The sequence below is a fragment of the Bolinopsis microptera genome, chromosome 2 (genome assembly GCF_026151205.1).
Source record: "Bolinopsis microptera isolate Bmic1 chromosome 2, MBARI_Bmic_1.0, whole genome shotgun sequence".
Taxonomy (NCBI): Eukaryota; Metazoa; Ctenophora; class Tentaculata; order Lobata; family Bolinopsidae; genus Bolinopsis; species Bolinopsis microptera.
The window spans coordinates 19,456,752-19,477,552 of record NC_087073.1 but is presented as its reverse complement, the minus strand read 5'-3'; the positions used below and the strand labels follow the sequence as shown (position 1 = coordinate 19,477,552).

The 20,801-nt window shown below is 38.6% G+C and overlaps 4 protein-coding genes across 5 annotated transcripts in view; 2 read left to right on the top strand and 2 right to left on the bottom strand.

Annotated features, from left to right (window-relative positions):
- Positions 1-20,801, top strand: part of LOC134811871 (uncharacterized) — a 65,557-nt gene that overhangs the window by 2,396 nt on the left and 42,360 nt on the right. The gene's annotated exons all lie outside the window — the stretch shown is intronic.
- Positions 1,943-4,682, top strand: LOC134811870 (uncharacterized). Of its 2 annotated transcripts, none has more exons than XM_063818979.1 (5): positions 1,943-2,094; positions 3,112-3,228; positions 3,382-3,491; positions 3,639-3,856; positions 4,023-4,682. In XM_063818979.1, the coding sequence occupies exons 1-5, from the start codon at positions 2,060-2,062 to the stop codon at positions 4,221-4,223; spliced, it is 681 nt and encodes a 226-aa protein (XP_063675049.1). In that variant the 5' UTR covers positions 1,943-2,059; the 3' UTR covers positions 4,224-4,682. The 2 variants fall into 2 exon arrangements, with proteins under 2 accessions (XP_063675049.1, XP_063675050.1); XM_063818980.1 differs by having other exon boundaries at positions 1,977-2,094; positions 4,036-4,108.
- On the bottom strand, positions 4,660-13,000 carry LOC134811856 (junctophilin-2-like). Its single transcript, XM_063818952.1, has 10 exons — positions 12,934-13,000; positions 12,074-12,173; positions 11,675-11,806; positions 10,261-10,313; positions 9,903-10,042; positions 9,584-9,792; positions 9,315-9,428; positions 8,090-8,218; positions 6,199-6,294; positions 4,660-6,088 (listed from the first exon to the last, which is right to left on the bottom strand). The coding sequence occupies exons 2-10, from the start codon at positions 12,143-12,145 to the stop codon at positions 5,282-5,284; spliced, it is 1,752 nt and encodes a 583-aa protein (XP_063675022.1). The 5' UTR covers positions 12,146-12,173; positions 12,934-13,000; the 3' UTR covers positions 4,660-5,281.
- LOC134812007 (serine/threonine-protein kinase pim-2-like) lies at positions 6,786-7,706 on the bottom strand. Its single transcript, XM_063819181.1, has one exon. The coding sequence runs from the start codon at positions 7,638-7,640 to the stop codon at positions 6,786-6,788; it is 855 nt and encodes a 284-aa protein (XP_063675251.1). The 5' UTR covers positions 7,641-7,706.

Genomic DNA, 20,801 nt, shown 5'->3' with positions numbered 1-20,801 from the left:
AACGAATATACAACTGATTTATGTAGGTTCCCTCCTAGTACTTACAGTTTACATGCTTTCGTATTCTCAGCGAGGCTCTCCTCTGTTAGAATCATATCGTATCTGATGGTTTTGATTTGGTTAGAATCTCACTAAGATTACTTACTTTACCAGCACGATATTTGTTTATGATCCGAGCAGTTGCTGTCTAACTCCCAAACAACAAGCACACCAATTTCATTCGGAGACTTGAGCTCAGCCGAAATTCGTCTTACCTCACTTATGCATGATAGGGAGGGATTAGACGACTTTCGAAGCAATTGATGCTCAATGCTTATCTATCTTCTTATTCGTATGGATTATAATTCACTATGCAGAGTTAATTCTTCATTTTCTATTTGTATGCCGGCTTTAAAATGAAACAGTAACTGATAGCTAACACGTCATGAAAAGGACCATGCTTATTATCATGCTACCAGTTAATTTATAAAATACTAATAGTCTAGCTATAAGAACTAGCTTCAATTGCTAACTCGTTTGTTCTGTTCACTGACGGTTATGTGAAGCAATTTTCAACCAGACCCTTTTCCTACTGTGCAGGACTCTCTTAGTCTTACTCAATTTTAGGATTTTGTCGCCTATTTGAATAAATGGTATGGCACAGTTGAACAACTTGACCGTAATTCCTCCCACGTTTTTATTCCTGAATCGGACGTGGGGGTAGAAATGTAATTTGTATTCAAATCGTGATTAGGATAATCCGATTATTATAATAATTCTATTGGGATTGAAGTCTTGACGATTGGCATTGTCTCGACAATCAGCGTAGTTGTACCCGTGGTAAGGTCATTCAAAAACAATGTAAATGTCGTTGCTGAGGAAACAGCAGGTGAAGCAATGAGTGAAATCTCATCAAATGGTAATTTCTTTACTTCATTACTCCAACTACTTTCCTTCTTCATAGTACCGAGCTATCAGAGGGTAGGAACTACTGTCTCTGCGCTTAGCCAAGCGGAAAATAATAAGTATTTACCATGATTACAAGTGTATCACTCTGTATTATTAAAGTCTGCTGTTGTATTGTGTCACAAATTATCTATCGACTTTGCTTCTTCTGCAGAGCAAAAGTTCAAATCCTTTGGGTATTGGTTTAAAGCGTATAAGAATGAAATGCATACTAGAGTGAAACAAATTCTTGGGTCACTACTTAAAATATTTATCATAAAACATTCTACCCTCTCTTACGACATCATAATAGAAGCAATGAAATCTCGCTATATTCTAACGACCAATATACACAATTATTAGAGATTGAGTTAGAAAGTGGTTAGGGTGGTTAGGATCAGTAGGTAGAGTGTTTGGTTGGAGCCTTCTGTTTTGATGTATAGCATTTTAGTCACTCCGCAGTTTATTAACTGTGTCTCAACTCTGCTTGCCCTAATTTGTAATCTAAATAGTTGCTCATGGATTGTGGACTCAGCTTTAAACTTAACATTGGTTACCAGGCGACACTGGCTTCTACCCTCGCAGTAACACTAACTGTACTAGACTGAAGCATCATGGTAAAACAGTGGAAGTGTGCAGGCCCATTATGTGGTTCCTCGTGCACTTATCACATTTCCTTCTCAGTTCTCTTAGCAACTTACTATATTTGTGCTTTCAATGTGTATTGTGGGAATAGTTACTGCGCTAATTGCTTTATTTATAATGCACGTCCCAAAGTCATGATCATAATTTATATTGCTAGCAATAGGTTCAATTGCCAAAATTATAAAGGTTCACCGCATTGGTCAACAGATTAGCTGTCAAGCTATATGAATATCGAACCTGAGGCGCTCGATCTACATAACCAACAGCTGCTGTTTTACAAATTGTTAAAATCAAATGTTGATTTTATGTATTTGGATGACTCAAACTTAAATAATGCACGCAAATGACATGTTGCATTAATCACAACTATTTAGTTTTCAGATATGTAAAATGTTGTGAAGCAAACAAGGGTAGAGGAACCACTCCCGCAAATCCTTTACACCACGATACTACAAGACTGTATATAAAAGAAACCCCTGGAATACTAAAGATGGGGGCTGCGTGCTCCGTGTCTCCTGCGGAAACGTAAGTACTGTTGTGTCGGCTTAACTTTCGATAACTTACTTTTGAGTTTTCACTTTCAGACAGCCTCTTACTTATTAGTATTAGTCTTAGTCTTAGTCTTATTCAAAAATAAGATCAGAAGCAGTTACGAAAGTTCATTGTCCTAAATTTAGGTCCACCGGTGACGTTCTTAGGCAGATCAAACAGTGAATAGAATTTCGACCATTCGAGAACATTTGAGTAATGGACGTAGTAAACCAATTTCTTTTTACTTTGAGTCTGATGATCACATTTCAAAGGGGTACACACTGGACGATACGCACCAGCGACAACAAATAACCCCAAGATCTCATCTCAAAACTAATCTGTGTCATTGTTACAAACGACTGTTAGCGACTCGGTCAGCCACCTGCACTGCCCTTCTTAAATTTTGATGAAATTAAAAACCCGCTGTACCGGAATTGTTCAGCTGATCAATTGGGTTCTCGTGGGGTAATATTTGGTCACGTGACCCGACTAAGTTCTTAACTCTGGGACTGGTTATACGCGGCCGTCGGCTGGTAATACGAGACTTTGGGTATTTTTACATATTGTGCTGTTTGATATAATTTTGTGGAAATTTAATTGCCAACTGTGAATTGAGATAAGAAGGTAAGGACTAGGAGGCCTTAAAACTGCTAATCTTCATTGCGATTTCCGTCCACTGTAATTTTTACGAATTGATATAATATGAATCTATCGATCATCAATCATAATTGATCATATTTTGGACCAAATATATGCACACATGAGCATTTGCCACTGTGCCTGTTCACAGTTACTGTGTTAGTCAAAATTGTATTGATCAGGAAAGCTGAAAGTAAGTGTTTTTTCTTAAAGATTGTTTTGTATCGATATCGCTGTTATTTACAACTAAGCGGATGGAATAATTAGGACATTGAAACTTTGATTCTGCTTTTGAGGGCACCATATCCTTTAACGAGGGATAATAAGTACCGTTAGTGGTGATTGTAATTATTGACAGCCGTAATATTCCAGACGAGTAGAGACGGTATACATCAAGCCACAAGAGAACCCCAAACAGGGAGCCCAAACAGGGAACGGTACAACACGACCTCCAAGGGTACAAACCACTACACACCAAGATCCTATCAGGTATTAAATTGTTATTCCAATAGTTCAGTTCCCGCTCATGATAATTTCATCTTGAGATGTCCAGAGACACATAATTGCTTTCAGTTTGGTTAACAGGAGTTAGAGGAATTAAGTCTGAATATTATAAGCTATTTAGTATTTCTTATGACCTAGTGTGGAGGGAGAGGGGTTGAAGACTGACTCAGGATTTCAGAACGGCCCTAATACAACCACACAAATCCCTAACTCAGTACCAGAAATACATCTAGAAGACTATAACATGGGTAAGTTACAATAGTGTTGAAATTTCTTCCTTCCAGTTCAAACTATTAGTATGAACACAATGGGCATTCAATATCAATTTCGACAATTCTTTCTCTTTTCATCAAACCGGAAGGTAACAAATTGTCGTAATATTTGCCTTTGTTCAGACGATAATGACAATGTGGCAGTATCAGACGTAGGCAGTGATGACCTCGTGGACCCCAGCTTGAACATTGATGACACAGAAAAAAAGATAGAACGATCCAGAAGAACGAGCAAGATGGAGAATAAAGCGGTGACCAAACAGAAACTGTTGCGGAGGATGGCGTCTCAGGAGACGGTGACCAAGGAGCAAGGACATTCTACTGATACAACCGCACAAACCGTGAGTTATCACTTTTTCCCTTATCTTCAGTGATTAGTGGTGTAAAACTCTATAGTTGTAAAATAATATAAAAAAAGCTCCGTTTGATGTGACCGCATTCGATGTAAAATTAAAACATGAAAGTGCACGTACAATTGTGTAAGATATATGAGATGCAAATACCCAGAGTCCCACTGCAGTGGACGACACTATAGATCCTAGTCTGAACATGAACGTTGTCGAGGAGAAACTTACCAAGACCAGACGAGTCAGTCACAGCTCTTATCAGCAGAGACTTAGCCTCAAAAAGGAGAGTCTCAAGAAGAAAACTTCTCTGGAGGAGAGCAATGGAGCCGCGACAAGTCGACCTGCCAATATTTCTACCTGAGCAGAAGTTACTGATTCGTAGTTTTCACTTTTAGCCAGCTGTTGCATCGCCAATATCAAATCAAAAGAAATTGTAAATATCCTACTTTAATGATTTGAATTTTAAGCTTTTGATATTGGGAATATTATTGCAGTACCTTTGCTCACAATTTCGGCCGTTTGATATAACTGTTTTCATATAATATAGGCTCACGGATTGAGTGATATGCTCAATTGAACTCATTCCACTCGTTCTCATTTAATAATTGGCTATTTTCAAGGAAAACCAACCCATGCGAAGGAATTCCTCGGAGCACCTAGCTGGAAATCCCGATGTATTTTATTTAGTATTTGTGTGTGCGTGGTACAACTAGCGACTAGTGCCAGTTATACCCCTTGTAGCATAATCGAGCAAGCCAATGACCTGCCGCATGTTTATACTCATTTTGTACAATCCTAAACAATGTCTTAATATACATTCAATAAATAGTTTGATTATAATTTGTCATGATAATATCTTAAAAAACTCAAGAGGCAGGAACACTGCCCGAATTCGAATATGAACACGAAATCAGATACACAATCTGATCAGGTCACAATTTTTTAACAGCGGAGGTAATAATGTCGTCTATATTGTAGACTCTTTTCTAAATAAACAGTCAGCAAGCACGAAGCAGCATCCAGTTTATGTTTTGAGAGAATTGGTAAAACGACAGCGTGGACAACAGTGACACACGGGTTTTACAGTCGATGAGTTGTCAATAAAGCTCGCTTAAGTACCCAAACTCTGATGGTCAAAAGTTCAACAACTTAAGCATGTATTCTCAAAGAGACGCTCCCAGTTCCATTGCTTCTTCAATATGTTCTGTTTTGATGATAGAAATGGCGGGAAGTCATCACGTAGGTTACAGCTGTGTCTTCACAATCTTGTAATAGTTGCCACAAGGCTTCCAACCGGAGCCGTTTGAAAATATTTCGACCCTTGCACAGCTCCCTGACCGACAAAAATCGAATTCGTATCACTTTCCAGCTTGGAATTTAACGTTCAGCTTCAAATCCCAAGCCAATCAAACCTTCCGTTCAAATTTCCACGCTATCCATTCTCTCCAACTGAGCAGTCTCATTGGGAGACAGGCCGAGTAGGGCTTGGTGAGATTTAGAGTGGAGAGGTCGAGAAGGACAGCTGCTGGCCACACTGGAGGTGGTACTGCCAGGTCTACAAGGGGTCCCTGCTCCACTCCTCGACATTTTAACCTCTCTGAGCTGCACTATATTCCGGGCTAGAGGCGATATCAACACGGGTGTCTTAGCAGCACCGCAGATGCTCTTTTCTACATTCCTGTATACGAACGAGGAGTAAGAACGAGTGGACCCACACTCACTACTCTCGTCTATAGCTGGGAGTTTGATCGAGGCAGCCTCAGTTCGGTGTTCCATCTCAGGTATTATGTGAGGCAGATTATTCTCCTGGTCACCATCCTCCGGACCCGAGTGGTAGTCGGAGTGGTCGAAACTGTTTTGCTCTGTGATTCGTGACAAGTTATCGGGGTGAGTCTTCTTGGGCTTGACCTCTGGGAGATCCTCCGGCGATTCATCTGCTGATACGGACGAATTAGACGGTATCCTGGATCTAGAGTCACTGTCATTACTATTACTATCATCTGAACAAAACCTGAATCCTCGGCGAACTCCCTTGCGACGAAGTGGTTTTTGAGCTGCTGACTTGGCCTTCTGTTTAGCGAGCTTACAATGCTGACGAGCCTGTTCGAGTGCTAGTCGAGCACTTTCTCCCTCCCGTCTGGCTCCCTCTATCCTCTGCAGGGCCGTCAGAGACTTCCGTTCTGCTTCCTTACCAGCATGGGTAGCTGCCTGCATCGCACGCTGTACCTACGAGAAGAATCAGTTTTATATCATCTATAGATCTATCTCATTTTAATAACATCACAATAGATTATTTATAAGAAATCTTTACATAAATCTTGAAAACTCCAATTTACCTCAACACTAAAACTTTTAACGGTTGATGACCAGCAGTGCTTCTTTACAAACTGTCGTCTGTTCTGCTTCCATTTTCCACTTTCTTGGCGACCGTCCTGAGAAAAATAAAACAATAAATCTAACGTTATTGAATCCTCAGGGTACAATACAACATTTGAATATAATTTGAAACATTACAGAAATGTTGCACAAATCGCTCAAACACACACACACCAGGTTTAAATTTCATTCGAAAATTAAATGATTCTCAAAATGTAGGTGTCTAATGAAAATGTGATACTCAGTGAAAGAGAGTTAACTCATGTGTACTATCGAAGTACTGCCAAAAAGTGAAATGCACAATAAGCAAGTTAAAAAAGGAAATGAGCATAAATATTTACTCCGGTTTTGAAAATGAGGAATAAGTGAGTGTGACTTAGATTAGAAAAGTATTTATTAGTTGATATTTTTATTTGACTTGATTACTTTGAATGCATTTTAGAGACATAGTTTATCATAATAAATTCAAATATATCAAATATTAATAAGAATACATCAATCATCATTTTAAGACATTCCATTGCTGAAATGATTACTGGAGGAATGTTTACTGGAGGAAGAATCCAATGTTTGCTAGCCAGGGGTGTTTCAGTAGTCCATCGGCAGAGGGTCGTCTAGCAGGATTGGGATGAAGGCAAGATTGCAGGAACAGAAGGCAGTCTGGAGAGAGGGAGCAACTTGAAGGGAGGCGGATGGTACAGTCCACTATAGCTTGCTCGTTGGGGAAGGGTAGTCTAGAAAAGAGGGTAAAGTAGAGGGTAGCTCCAAGAGACCAGGTAGTCAGGGCTTCAGCTTTGTATTTTCCAGTGAGAAGGAGTTCAGGAGGAGCGTACAGTCTAGTTCCAGAGAATTCTGAGTAGGTGTTGGGGTGGAACCAGGTAGCAGCTCCAAAATCGATCAGCTTGCAAGACTTGTTGCGGACGTCGACCAGTATGTTCTCCGGTTTGATATCCCTGTGAACTATTCTAGCATCGTAGTGAAGGTACCAGACAGCTTCAAGGATCTGTTTCATTATCTGTCGGGTCTCGGTTTCTGATACTCCCCCAAGGTAAGCTGTGTAGTTGAAGAGATCCGCTGAGTCGAGTGGCTTTTCCATAACAAGGATAGAATGTTTCTGATAGATGAAGTAGTCCAGAAGCTTGATGATGTTGGGATGATCACAGGAAGCCATGGCTTTCACCTCCATCGGGACTCGTTCCACGTCAGACTTGCTCCATTCTGTAACTCTGGAGTTTGTTATAAGTTTGGCAGCAAAGGTAGCTCCACTCTCCACTTCCAAGCAGGTGTAGACTTCTCCGAATCCTCCTTCTCCAATGTGGTCTAACAGGGTGTACCTCTCGTCAAATGCGGAAGGAGGATCAATAACTTTACTGGACTTGGTAGCTCTGCAAATGTTACCCATAGTGATTGTAGATGTAAAGTAGTAGTAGTAGCTGAAAGAATTGAACAGTAGATTAAGATAATTTACTGGTGGTTAGAGAAGTCCTTTATATTCTTGACACCATGGAACTTGTTGAATCGTGAGGTGACGAACTGTGACGGAGCGGAGGCAGATCCCATAAGAAGTGACACCACCCGGCTCGCGATTTCGATCAAACGACCGTTGACACCATTTGCGCGACAATTAGCGATTTACGCTACAGGATTTGGAAATTTCAGAGAACAAAGAATTGATGAATTCTAAAATTTAAACAGAATTAAATAATAAGTCAATAAGCCGAAAAATTAAAAAATTAGTTACAATTTATATTTAAATATTTAACAAAACATGAATTTTGAATTCACTATAACTAATACACAACATAACATAATATTTTGATTTATTTATTGATTAAAAGAAAGACTACAAACCTTGTGATTCAAAACACCATAACCAGAACGGAAATTATTGAGCCACTCTCCTTCGTACTTCATTCCAGTACAGGTTTCGAGAACTCCATAACCACTACGCTTATCATTTTTCCATTCTCCGCGGTATACCTAGATTTATAGACAGAATATTCAGGTTTATGACATTAGTTGATAAATTAAGATAAGTATATGGTAAACATAAAACATTTCAATAACCATCCAATAACTGAATTGGAGCCTACAGGAACTGCTTGTTACAAGCGGAAGAATTATAAGGAATTGTCGTTTTCCTGTGTGAACCAGTCCTTCACCGACTTCGTGTCCAATCCGAAATCTATACAGAAGGAAGCCAACTTAGAAGTACTCTTGAACGTGTAGGGACCCGTTTTGTTTCGTCGTCTAGAGTGAAAGGATTTTGTTCGATCTGTGGAGAGGCTTCTGCTGGTGGCACTGGTAGTTCTGCGTCTCTTGTCTACAGATTTCTGCTCGTCCGTAGGAAGTACAGTAGTGTAAAGACCAGCATCAACGAGATTTCGGATGTTGCTTGGTGGGGCAGGAGAGGATGGTTGACTCGTCCGGTCGATGGATAGGAGACTTCCGAGCAATTCTTCGGAAGATTGAGATAGGATGCCGGATATATCAGAGGATGATGGAGAGCGTCGTCGTTTGAAGCGAGGGAGAGGAACTGGTTCATCTTTTATTGGGGAGGAAGTGAGAGTTCTAGATCTTTTTCTGATGGGGGAGGATGTGCTAGGTTTGAGGAGAGTGTCCGAGGGAGAAGTGGTTGTTCTGATGATGATGGTGGTTGGGGTCACGAGAATACTGGAGTAGGTAGAGGAATCCATAACAAAGTTTGATACTGGTTTTTGGAGAACTACGCTTATAACCTCTAGGGTAGGGTGGTCAAGCTTGCTAAATGAACTCTTACGAAGCTCTCGGGTCACATTGTGGATCTTATTATCGTTCTCATATATTGCAATGAGAAGCTCTCAGATCACGTCATGTTAAAAGCCAGATCACATAGCATATATGTTCATGTGATCTAATCACATTTGTCACAGGTAGTCAGGATCATATGGTTAGTACACAAACAGCTTGTCAAATTAACATGTTTGGATGAGTCGAGAGTTCCCATTGATTTCTAACCTGAGAGATTGTGAATCGAATACATAAAAACTGGATTATGATTATAATAAAAATTTTCGATGTAATCGGTTGATCATACCTCCATAGGTGGCGGATGTTTGGTGCCGTTGTTCTGAATTCTCTGCTTCTCAGGTTTTTCGCTCTCGAACCTATCGTCTTCTTCATGGTCATCATGATCAACACTTACTCTGATCTAGGGATAATAAGGAGACAATTATTTATGTTACCAAACTTTCGTAACTGAAAACAAAGAATCGAAGCTAAATATGAAACATTCGCCATATCAAATGCATCAATATATCAAAAAGTACCAGTTCACTAAAGTAAGCTTCAAAAACTTCCTGTTACCTGAGGGACTCCAGCTTCCTCGGTGTTATTCTGAAGAGGAAAATTCTTGATGTTCCACACACTCTTCTTGTCCTGGACCCCCAGACCATGTTGAGCTTGTGCCAGGGTCGAGATGATGTTCAACATGTCTCGAGGTGTGATCTTTGGGTTTACCACCCTCACCCCGTATCCCTGTCTCATGCCTCTGTACCACTGCCCTATGTAGAATCCTGGGACAGGTTAACGTTTAGTCTCACAACTATTGGTCCCAGACAATGCCCCGCATATTCAGGTATTTATGATTAATTTAAATAAAGGTCCACTACGGCCTGGTAAATACCTCCGTCTGCGTAGGTCTCGACCCCGTACCCATCCTGAGTGCTCTCTAACCAGGTCCCCTCGAACGTGGCTCCTCTGTGTGACCTCAGTACCCCATACCCAGTCTTCTTATCGTCCTTCCATTCTCCTTCATACACCCACCTGCAGGTAATTACCATGATAAAAACAATTAGGGGAATCTTTTAATGGTGGCATTATTCAATTGCATATCATCAAAATATCAACAATTAATCTTGCTTTAAGAGACAGTAAATAATGTAAATCGTTATATCAGGATTCAGCGGACGGTAGTATCTAAATAATAGATAACTAAATGTGTACAGATATCACACACATCATATCTGTAAAATGTAACCCACCTTGCTCTTCTCTCGACGCCGTAGCCGTGCCGTTTGCCCTTCTCCCAAGTACCCTGGAAAGCAAGCCGGGTCAGCCTGGGTCCATATTACGGATAGTTAGATAATTACTATTCGTCAACATACCATTTGTAATTAGATAATTGTTACGAGAGTTGCGCTGCCGGTGTTTGGTAAAGATCTGTGCCAAGCACTGGCAATTTTACCAAAATGTACACAAAAACCAGTTTATCTGTATATTGTAATGCAGGCACTAGGCAGTTAAAATGTATATAATGTACATTGGTGCCCACATTGTAAGAAAAGTACGTAATGGGATCTACTGTAATCCAGGTTTCTATTATTAGACACGAGCTGTCCAGCAGCTGGCCTCTAGCTGTGTAATTGTACTTATAATAACTACTCGTGCTCGCAATAGAGAGCCGTTCATTATACTTATGTAGGTACTAGGTATGTGTGGTATGTGTGGACTCCTGGAGCATCTCTAACAATATGATTGCTATGCACACAATTCACGCTAAAGGAACAGGATCTCACAATGCTGAGCATTACAAAGCAAGTGTCTGATAACAGCATACTTTGTGAAGGAGTATTATTTAAATTTAGTTTATGTGGCGTTATGATGTAAGATTTTTATGATGATTATGTACTGAGTATAGGATGAAGATAAGATGAAACATAACCATATTATATAATACTAGAAAACCCGTGGTCACAGGGAGGAAGCTAATAGCATTTTTTGTTAATAAGTTTCAATCGCGTCAAAAAATATCCTACACAACCGAAGATACAGCCGATTAAAATGTTGCTCGCACTAAACACTTAACGTAATATCAACAAAACCGATAAAAATGCCGTTTTAACAATCTTTGCACGTGCACGTGCATGTAACAACCGTCGTTACCATGGTTACTATGCAACCTTTTTCTTTTTACCTATTTTGCACGTGGGCGGTCGTTCAGACATACATACAGAAATAATTCTTTGAATTACAGTAGAGACTAGAAAGCCCGTGGTAACAGGGACGAAGCTAATAGTATTCTTTGAAAGAAAGTTTTAATCGCATCAAAAAATATCCATCTCAACCGAAGATACAGCCGATTTAAATATAAAACACTTTAAACACAACGTAATTACCACAAAACCGATCAAAATGACGTTAAAACAATCTTTGCACGTGCATGTGTGCATTAAAACACCGTTGCTATGGAACCTTTTGGTTGTTACCTAAATTCCTATTTTTCATCTAATTTGCACGTGGGCGGTCGTACAAACATTCTACAAAAACATAATTCTTTGAATTATAGTAGAGATATATAATATATATGTGAAGTGAACAAATGTTCGATGTCAAACTTTAGATAGAACTAGAAGCATATTTAACTATTGATAATATGATAATCAGTAAATATCTCACCTCGTATTTCGCCCCGACATACCAAGTGTAGACACCAACTGTCTGCATTCCTTGGCTCCAGACCCCGGCGTATGTTCCACTGGGGCCGATAAGGACCCCATGGCCATGGGCCATCATCTCCTCCCCATCCACCTGGGAAAAGTAGCTAACTTAAAATTGAAACAACAGCCATCCTGGTGAAATAAAATTACTGAAAATAAAAGTACTGTATTTAAATATCTGAATAAGATTCATTTAAGCTGTTGTTGAAAACTTTTCAAGTAATATCATCCCATCTCAATTATATGTTTTTTTACATGCACCTCCACAGAATAATAATTTACATGGACAATCAGCAAAGGTATGGATTTGAAAATCCGTTATTGAATGTCAGTTTGATAAAAAGATTTAAAGTTTTACCTCCCCCGAGTACTTGAATCCGTCCTTGAAGTCGAACCGGCCACATTCTCTTATCTTCTCAGACTTGGGCATACCGTCACCATCCTCCGCCTCCAGTGACCTGTTGATACTACGGTTACTAGTGCTTTACTACGGTTACTAGTGCGTTACTACGGTTACCAGTGCGTTACTACGGTTACTAGTGCGTTACTACGGTCACTAAAGCATAAGTATGGTAATTGATGCGTTACCAAGTTTACCAAGACTTTCAATATACAAATTTAGGAAACATAGCTAATAATGTTAAAACCATGCACCTTACAAAATCATAGAAATACAAACTTTTAAAATCAGAATGGACTTGAGTACCTCAGCAGCATCAAAGTGGCAACAAAATTTTACAAAACTTTGGTGGTGAATAAATAACGGCGACACCAACTAAAAATATGCAAAGTAGTAACTGATAAGGGTATAAATTGTATAAGTTGTCACATGAATCAGACCTCTTTGTTTATTTGTCTATGAATTGGTAGCGTTTGTTGAAAATAACAATTGTCTGGCATATTCTCACAGCAATCGTTTAATATTTCAATGTAAAAGACGCCAATAAGCCCAGAAATTCATTGATGAATTTATTGAGGTGTGACTTGTTTGAGCGAAAGAATGAGCCATTCCTGTAGATCTATAATTTCTAAGTTCTAAATCTGTTATATATGGTAATTATAGATCGCAAATATTTCATTATTTTAACAACTCCACAGTCCACTGCTTCTCATTAAGGACAGTAACCTATAAAATGCAAAAAATGTTTATGAAGAATGGTTCATTCTTGCGCTCGAGTCGGTCACAGAAATATATTAGAATATACTATATAGACTTACCCCTGCAGTTTAGACGCGTGTAAATGTGTGGACGGCGTCACATTCACCTAGCGTTACTCAGTTAACAATCGTTCAGTACAAACAATCAGTAATTCAACAAATAAGCGGAATAAGTTGGTGCTCGAGTAGTGAAATAAAAAGAAGTGCTATCAAAATTACACCAAAATGAAATGTGCAACATGGCTGCAACAAGAAAGATTTCCAGAAACCAAATCATAAACGCCAAATAGTAGCACGGAATGTACAATCTTAGATAAAGGTGAATTTGTTACTGGAAGCCTGAACTAAATCCACAAGAATTTACTAGAAGGTATACTAAATTCACAAGAATCTACTATAAGGTATAATACACACGCTCCGAACGGCAGAGCTGTTAGGAGCTTGTGCCGAATTCACCACTTTCCGTAATGGTCAATAATTAAAGTAGGCTGTACTCAGTACTGTGTATCAGCAATAACACACTATAGCCCATGCCCCAGAAAATATCTCGAGGCAGCTCACAGCTGTAATAACAGAAGAACTAACCAGTCACCATTTGATTAAAAACGAGGGAATGATACGCAATATCATGCTATGAGAAAATCTATGCGACTGAAAAAAAGAATATGGGGTCATTCTGAAGTGGGAACCAAACCACTGCGGTATTATAGGAAATTAGATAAATTAAACTGCAGCCAACAGATCTCAATCCAGGGATTACAGACCAATATTGGTCGAGGCAGCGAAATCAATCATAATTATAAAGTGGGGTACTGGTCAGCGGTCAAGCAACAGTCTGGCCCGGATCCAGTGCCGATTTATTTTGGTACATATATCATGGTTTCATGGCATGAATAAATAAAAAGTTTGAAGTTGAATTTTCAATTTTGGTCTGGCACACATTCTATTTAAATTGGTGCCAATGAAAATTAATTGTTGGAGTTTTCACAAATCATGCAGTAGTACTAGTTAAACTTATTAGCTGATGACTCCTAAAGTGAGCGTTTTTCAGTATAACTATATGATGATATGGGTCGGTAATTGCAAACAATTTGCTGTTAGCAGCCGACCCTTTGACCTTAAGAAACCGTAATTTTGAAAAATTACCCTTTCGTAAGACAAATATGCTGCTGGCCTGGCCCATTAAGAGAGATGCCCAATAAAGTAGATCATTCTCCAATTTTTTAGGTGTTTCTGGACACAAAGTGAGTCATCTTACATCTTGTTACAAAAAATATCTTTAAGACTTTTCTAGTTAACAGTCCAATAGCCCATTTGTGAATATTGTCATTTTTCCCTCGGCAAAAATCCGTTTTTCAGCCACATTTCCGAAAATAAGCCTTTTAGGGTATATGTTGCTTCATAAGTTGTATATTAATGTGGCCATTGTGTACATTTTAGTGTATCAAAATAGTCTCTACGATCTTCCTAGGCGGAAATGCCAAAAATCACGGAAATTATGAACTGCATCTAGCCAAAAACCGTTTTTCGGTCATATTTCCGAAACGAAGCATTTTAAAGTATATGTTGCTTGATAAGTTGTAAATAAATGTGGCTATTAGGCACATTTTGGTGTATCGGAATAGTCTTTAAGACCTTCCTGGGCTGAAATACAAAAATTCGACTTACCGCGAAACCCTGAAAAAGGGTGTGGCCGAAAACACCACTATTGCATTTTTTTCAAAAATGCAATAGTGTCCAAATGTTTTAAGAATCATCTAGAGAGGTGATAACCGTTGAGAAATCGCTTTTAACACGAAAAGCTAACGAGATAGCCTTTTAGAACGGTTGGGATCCGACTACTACTATCGCGTATTATACAAATGTGAGAGCAACTAAAGGAGTATTTAGAGTTTGATAAAAGGAGAGTCCAAGTTAACGAAAGGTGAAATGTTGGATAAAAGAATCAGATCAAGATTGAGAATGAGTTTCTCAAATTTCAGAATAATTTCTGATAAAACTGGAAAAAAATGAAGAAAAACTAAGATAAAGATAGAATCAACTTCCAAATGTGCTTTAAAATTGGGGGACGAATCAGATTAAAAAATAGAAAGTTCAAAATGAGATTAAAATTACTAATAGACGATCAAACCTGCAAATTAAAATGATAGAGACAAGTAAATGTTGAAACTTAAGCCTCAGTATTAGCACTCTAAGGTATATGATAGATCTGCAAATTAGCACTCTGAGGTAGATGATATAATTCCAGAATTGCACTCGGAGTCTCACACCAATAGCTTTCCTCATAACTGTTGTCTTCCACATCTGCATCTTCCGAATTCTCCCGTTTTAAAGGGGGGTGCCCGAAGGAGACCTCCAGTTGTGTTCTGATTCTTGAATTGAGGCGGGAAAAATAATCCTCCGGTTCCAGTTTCTCTTCAGCCACAGTGATTGTTTCAGTTACTGTTGAATTCACCAATGGTTGCATACAGAGTTTCATACCCTGGGCGAGTCCAAAGCTACCCATACTCATATTCATATTATCATTGGTGTCACCAACTGAATCTTTCTTCGCTTTAGCCTGGGCCACGAGGCTTACTTGAGATGCTATGTTTCCCAGTCGAACAGGTTTGACTGTCCCTTGTGTCACAGTGATGTCTTCAAAGTCATCCTCATCGTCCTCGTCAGGGGGCTCCCAAAACCCGTCCAGTACCTCAAAATCCTCCCCACCCCCCTCTGAAGCGTCGTTATACCAGTATTTCAGCCAGTAGTCCGTCTGATTAACCACTCGGCTCTGTTCCAGCGAGCTGGTCCGGACAGAACAACACGGCATTGGTCCGGCACGGTGAACTCCCGGAGGGAGCAACCAACTTACCATACTCCTAAACGATGCCATCTTCGCTGCCTACTGAAGTGGAGATTAAACTAAGGGACCACCTTGTGGAAATGTTACGAACATGAAATTATAAAGTATAAAAAGTATAAAAATATAAATAGGAAGGGTCATAGATTAACTTTAGCACGCAAGCAAAATAAGAATACGACTTACAACGAAATAACAAACACTTCACAGTTCACAGCGTACAGGATACAAAACGTGTTACGACAGGGCCTGATTGCGTGGGATGATGGGGGAGTGAGAGTAGTGTTGTTATTAATTAGCTCACAGTGCACACCACCATCATCATCATCATCATAATAATACTTGGCACACTGATCCTCCTCACCCGCCGCTCTCTCTCTCTCTCTCTCTAGCATCAGCCTCACATACAGTCAGCTCATTATACTACAACATTTGTCGCACTAATCGCTCACATGCGAAGGTATACCTGGATCAACCGCCTCAATAAGATCAGGCTACAATTCGCTGTAATTACGGGCTGGATGTGGCTTGATATACGCTGCAACAATGGACACAGAAAGTGCGACACAAAAGAGACACACAATGTCCGCATATCCATTATCGAGGAAAATGTGAATTGCAGAGGCAAACGAACGTCGCTAGGCTATTCAGTATACGTGTGTACTTGATAAATTTATCAAATATCTACCGTTGGACAACATGACACAGCAACAATGAAATTGTGATGGTGCACCGCTGATTTGCTGTCGTTATAAGCTGATCGTTATATGAAAATTACGGTGGATCGCGGAAATGGGGGATCTCATCGTCAAGATAGATCCGCTGCATAATTGTCATGACAACATTGTTAAGCGACAGAGTAATCAAGCTGTAGTAATATCACTAATGACGCGCCAATTACTGCGTCCTATTTTTAGTAGGAAAGTCTCAGCACGTGTGTTCTGGGCTGTTTGTGGTGGGGTTGGTAACTGTCAGCTTCAATACCGATCTCAAATTGGCATGATCGCCACGCTTACAGAAATATTAAAAACAGCTGGGAAACGTGAGCATGATCGGCTTAAAACAAGCTGACGCAGGCAATCAGTGAACGTGCCCTGAACACAATATAAAAACGATTGTTTAGGAAACTGAGGAACCACGAGGATCAATTGGATAACAAAGTTTTGCGAGGTCAGCCAGTCTGTGCTAATTCAGAGTTACAGTAATAACTGAGAGGATCAGGTTTTTCAGATTGGGCAGCAGACTACAACCCACTTTTAAAATTTGATCGAACGTGGAGAAGCCTTACAAAACGCGTAAGTCAAATTTTCAGACTCATAAAAAATGAAAATTAATCAGGACAATAGGTCCCATTAGACAGTGACGAGACGATGGCATCTCAGATATGAAATCATGTGTTCCTCATACAATATCTAAAACTTTTTGATTAGATTTGAATAAAAGTTCTAAACTACTATAAGAAGCAACGTGTGCCCAAAAGACTAGACTACAAAAGTTGAACGTAGCAACAGCTCAGTGATGCACCTAAGTAATACCTTCCAATCGTCACATGGTCAAATTGGTGGTTTCAAAAAGAGGTATGCAATGACGCAATAAAGCATGAAGAGAGTAGTGCGGTCTTCCTGGTTTTTGTTTACTAATTGTAAAGTCTGGCCTGCGATCAAAGACGGATAGAATGAATATTTTCAGCGGATTTATACCCAGCAACTGGCGATATTATCGGAACGATGTAAAGCACTGCATTGTGATATTACTTTCCATTTCCAGCAAAATTACCAAATTTCAATCAGGAGACAAAACAAAATTGGTTTTAACAATAAAATAGTGGAAATCAATTACGCCAATGATTAAGTTGTAGCTTACCACACCCTTTCTACTCCGTACTAGCTGTATCTTAAAAGTAAAACAATAGACAATTTTATAAAGCAATTTTAGAAAGCAAGTTAGTTTTGAGCGCCAAAATAGTTCAACTTTATTCAATGCCCAAAACATAGTTATAAGTTGTAATAAAATATTACAGACAGAAATGAGACTAGATTATAATTTTTGTAGTAATGGTGTCCCGGAATATTTAAATGTTAAAGAGTCGATCCCAAAATGGTTGAAAGCGTGATCAAAAGATTCCCTATTTGTTCGAGGCAAGTAAATCTGTATTCCCTTCAAAGACATGTAGGTTCACCATCGAGTGACCATCATATTAGGAGAGAATGAGGAACATTTATTTTCGACCTACTTTTCAATCGCTGAATGAACACACATATCATAATAATATATAATATATAAATAATATATAATATATATATTATAATATATGATATTAATATGCATAGCCTTTGATTTTTGCCAAAAAGAGCGCGGCAGTAAAAAAGGTCTGTGATGTATTATAATAGCATGTTACTGTTATTACACTCGAAGAAAGCACCATTCTATGGTATGAACGCCAAATCACTTGAGGGATCAGATACCACAGCAAACCTGCAGTGCTAACGTGATATTTAATCAAAACAATGCCACCAGAACATCTGATTAATAACTTTGTAGCCCTATATTGTTAAGGGCAGGCTGGCTATTTGACGCAGTATTGCTAACTATTAAGGGGAGATACACCAAAACCGTTTTTGCTCCGAACATCGATTTTATTTTATATTATTTTTAAATAGACAAAAAGAATAAGATTGTACACCTTCAAAAATTTTTTAAAATATTCCCTCATCGAGAAAAAAATATTTTTCTTTTTCGAAAATTTTTAAAATTTGGAGAAGTCTGTCACTGTAATACCGATAGTTCGGCCATTTAAAAAGTTTTTTGGCTGATTTTTTTACTGAACATTACTTACACTCCGTACTAGAAGCCATTGAAAGGATTATATAATTGAACAATAAATGACTAAGTTACAGACCGAACAAGGTGAAAAAAGAAAAATTGGGATTTTTGCCTACCACCAAAGTTGTACATTTCACCACCCGCCCAGGTCATCAGATATCGCTTCAAAAATTCTTGTGAGTGTAGTTGATGATCATGGCAAGCTTTTTGGAACCGGATTTCTCTCAATTTTGAGTTTTAAGCTATGCAATGTGGCCTCAAACGACTTAGTAAAATTCATCGTAAAAAAGGCAGATTTAAGGCTTAAAATGCCTATAACTCAAAAAGTATCAGTTTTTTTGAAATAATTGTTACAGGATCGTAATCAGCTTGGTAAGACGAATCTTTTAGTACCAAATAGGTGCTTTTAGAAGACAAATTGTCTTAAATAATTTTCTAGCTCGAACACAAGGGTCCCCCCTTGTATAAATTTTGTACAAATTGTACACATTTTTTTACAAATTTTGTGGCTTTGAATATTATAAATGTCGTACTAAAAGATTCGTCTTACCAAGCTGATTACGATCCTGTAACAATTATTTCAAAAAAACTGATACTTTTTGAGTTATAGGCATTTTAAGCCTTAAATCTGCCTTTTTTGCCCTTTTTTACGATGAATTTTACTAAGTCGTTTGAGGCCACATTGCATAGCTTAAAACTCAAAATCGAGAGAAATCCGGTTCCAAAAAGCTTGCCATGATCATCAACTACACTCACAAGAATTTTTGAAGTGATATCAGATGACCTGGGCGGGTGGTGAAATGTACAACTTTGGTGGTAGGCAAAAATCCCAATTTTTCTTTTTTCACCTTGTTCGGTCTGTAACTTAGTCATTTATTGTTCAATTATATAATCCTTTCAATGGCTTCTAGTACGGAGTGTAAGTAATGTTCAGTAAAAAAATCAGCCAAAAAACTTTTTAAATGGCCGAACTATCGGTATTACAGTGACAGACTTCTCCAAATTTTAAAAATTTTCGAAAAAGAAAAATATTTTTTTTCTCGATGAGGGAATATTTTAAAAAATTTTTGAAGGTGTACAATCTTATTCTTTTTGTCTATTTAAAAATAATATAAAATAAAATCGATGTTCGGAGCAAAAACGGTTTTGGTGTATCTCCCCTTAACTGTATATAATGAGAGTATCACCTTTACAAAACTCCACACAAAACCATAGGGACCCCGGCTATCACTTCTCATAATTATAGCAACTAATTTAACACGAAGATGTGAGGTGCAGTCTTAATGATCAGAATTAGATATGCCGTCACTTGACTGTAAATCCTGTTATTCATACCAATCCGGCTATTTCCCAGACATTTTGGTTGTTCAAGAGATGAATGCAGTGGCAAATATGATCACAATCTGATAGCAATAAGATGACACACCTATCTGGATTGTCATGGAAGTGACACGGTATAGAAGCAATATTTCACAAAATAGAACAACGAGATTTATTTTTAAAGCACTGCACCATATTGTCTTGAAGAATCAAGCAGTACGAGATATTGAAAGACGAACGGGAAATTAGAAAGTTACGTAATATCGCGATGAAGCTCACATTTCGTGCCATGAAACAAAAGGTTGGATACAGCATAATGTTATAAAGCAGCATAGGATTTCTCTTACCGTCAAAAAGAAGGCAAAGTACAAGTAGGCTGTGCAATGATTTTAATTGCCCGCTTTGTAATATAATTGTTTCATTAAAGCTTTAGACCAGCTCGATTGTCCAGTCTCTACTAATTTTATCCGTCCTGAAGAACCAAGTGACTGAATCTAATCGTCGATTACATGTGTAGAACGGGCGAAAATGTCTAAGAAGATATTTGAGCATTTAGCTTGAGGAGATGGTCTGATTTCCAGTGTATATGCCAGCTGCGGTGAAGTAATCGCCTGCGTGATAACACGTGTGTATGGCTGGTATCTAAAAATGGGTCGTCTAATTCGATAAAAGAGAGGATAATGATTTTAATCTGTTGTGCGGTGTGGCCTGATCGACATCAATAAATCACAATCTTCCTTTTATTTGCTGTTTCTAAATTGCTAATATACGGACGTATCAGTGAATATGGGTCAATGCAGCAGCATAATAAGAATGTAAATAAAACCATTTAAATGTCCAGGATGAAATGCTGAAATTAGCCGGACGGAATCAATATGGTCATTAGTGGTATAGACCTGAAAATTGTGACGTATAATTATTTTATACCACACACGTACATGGT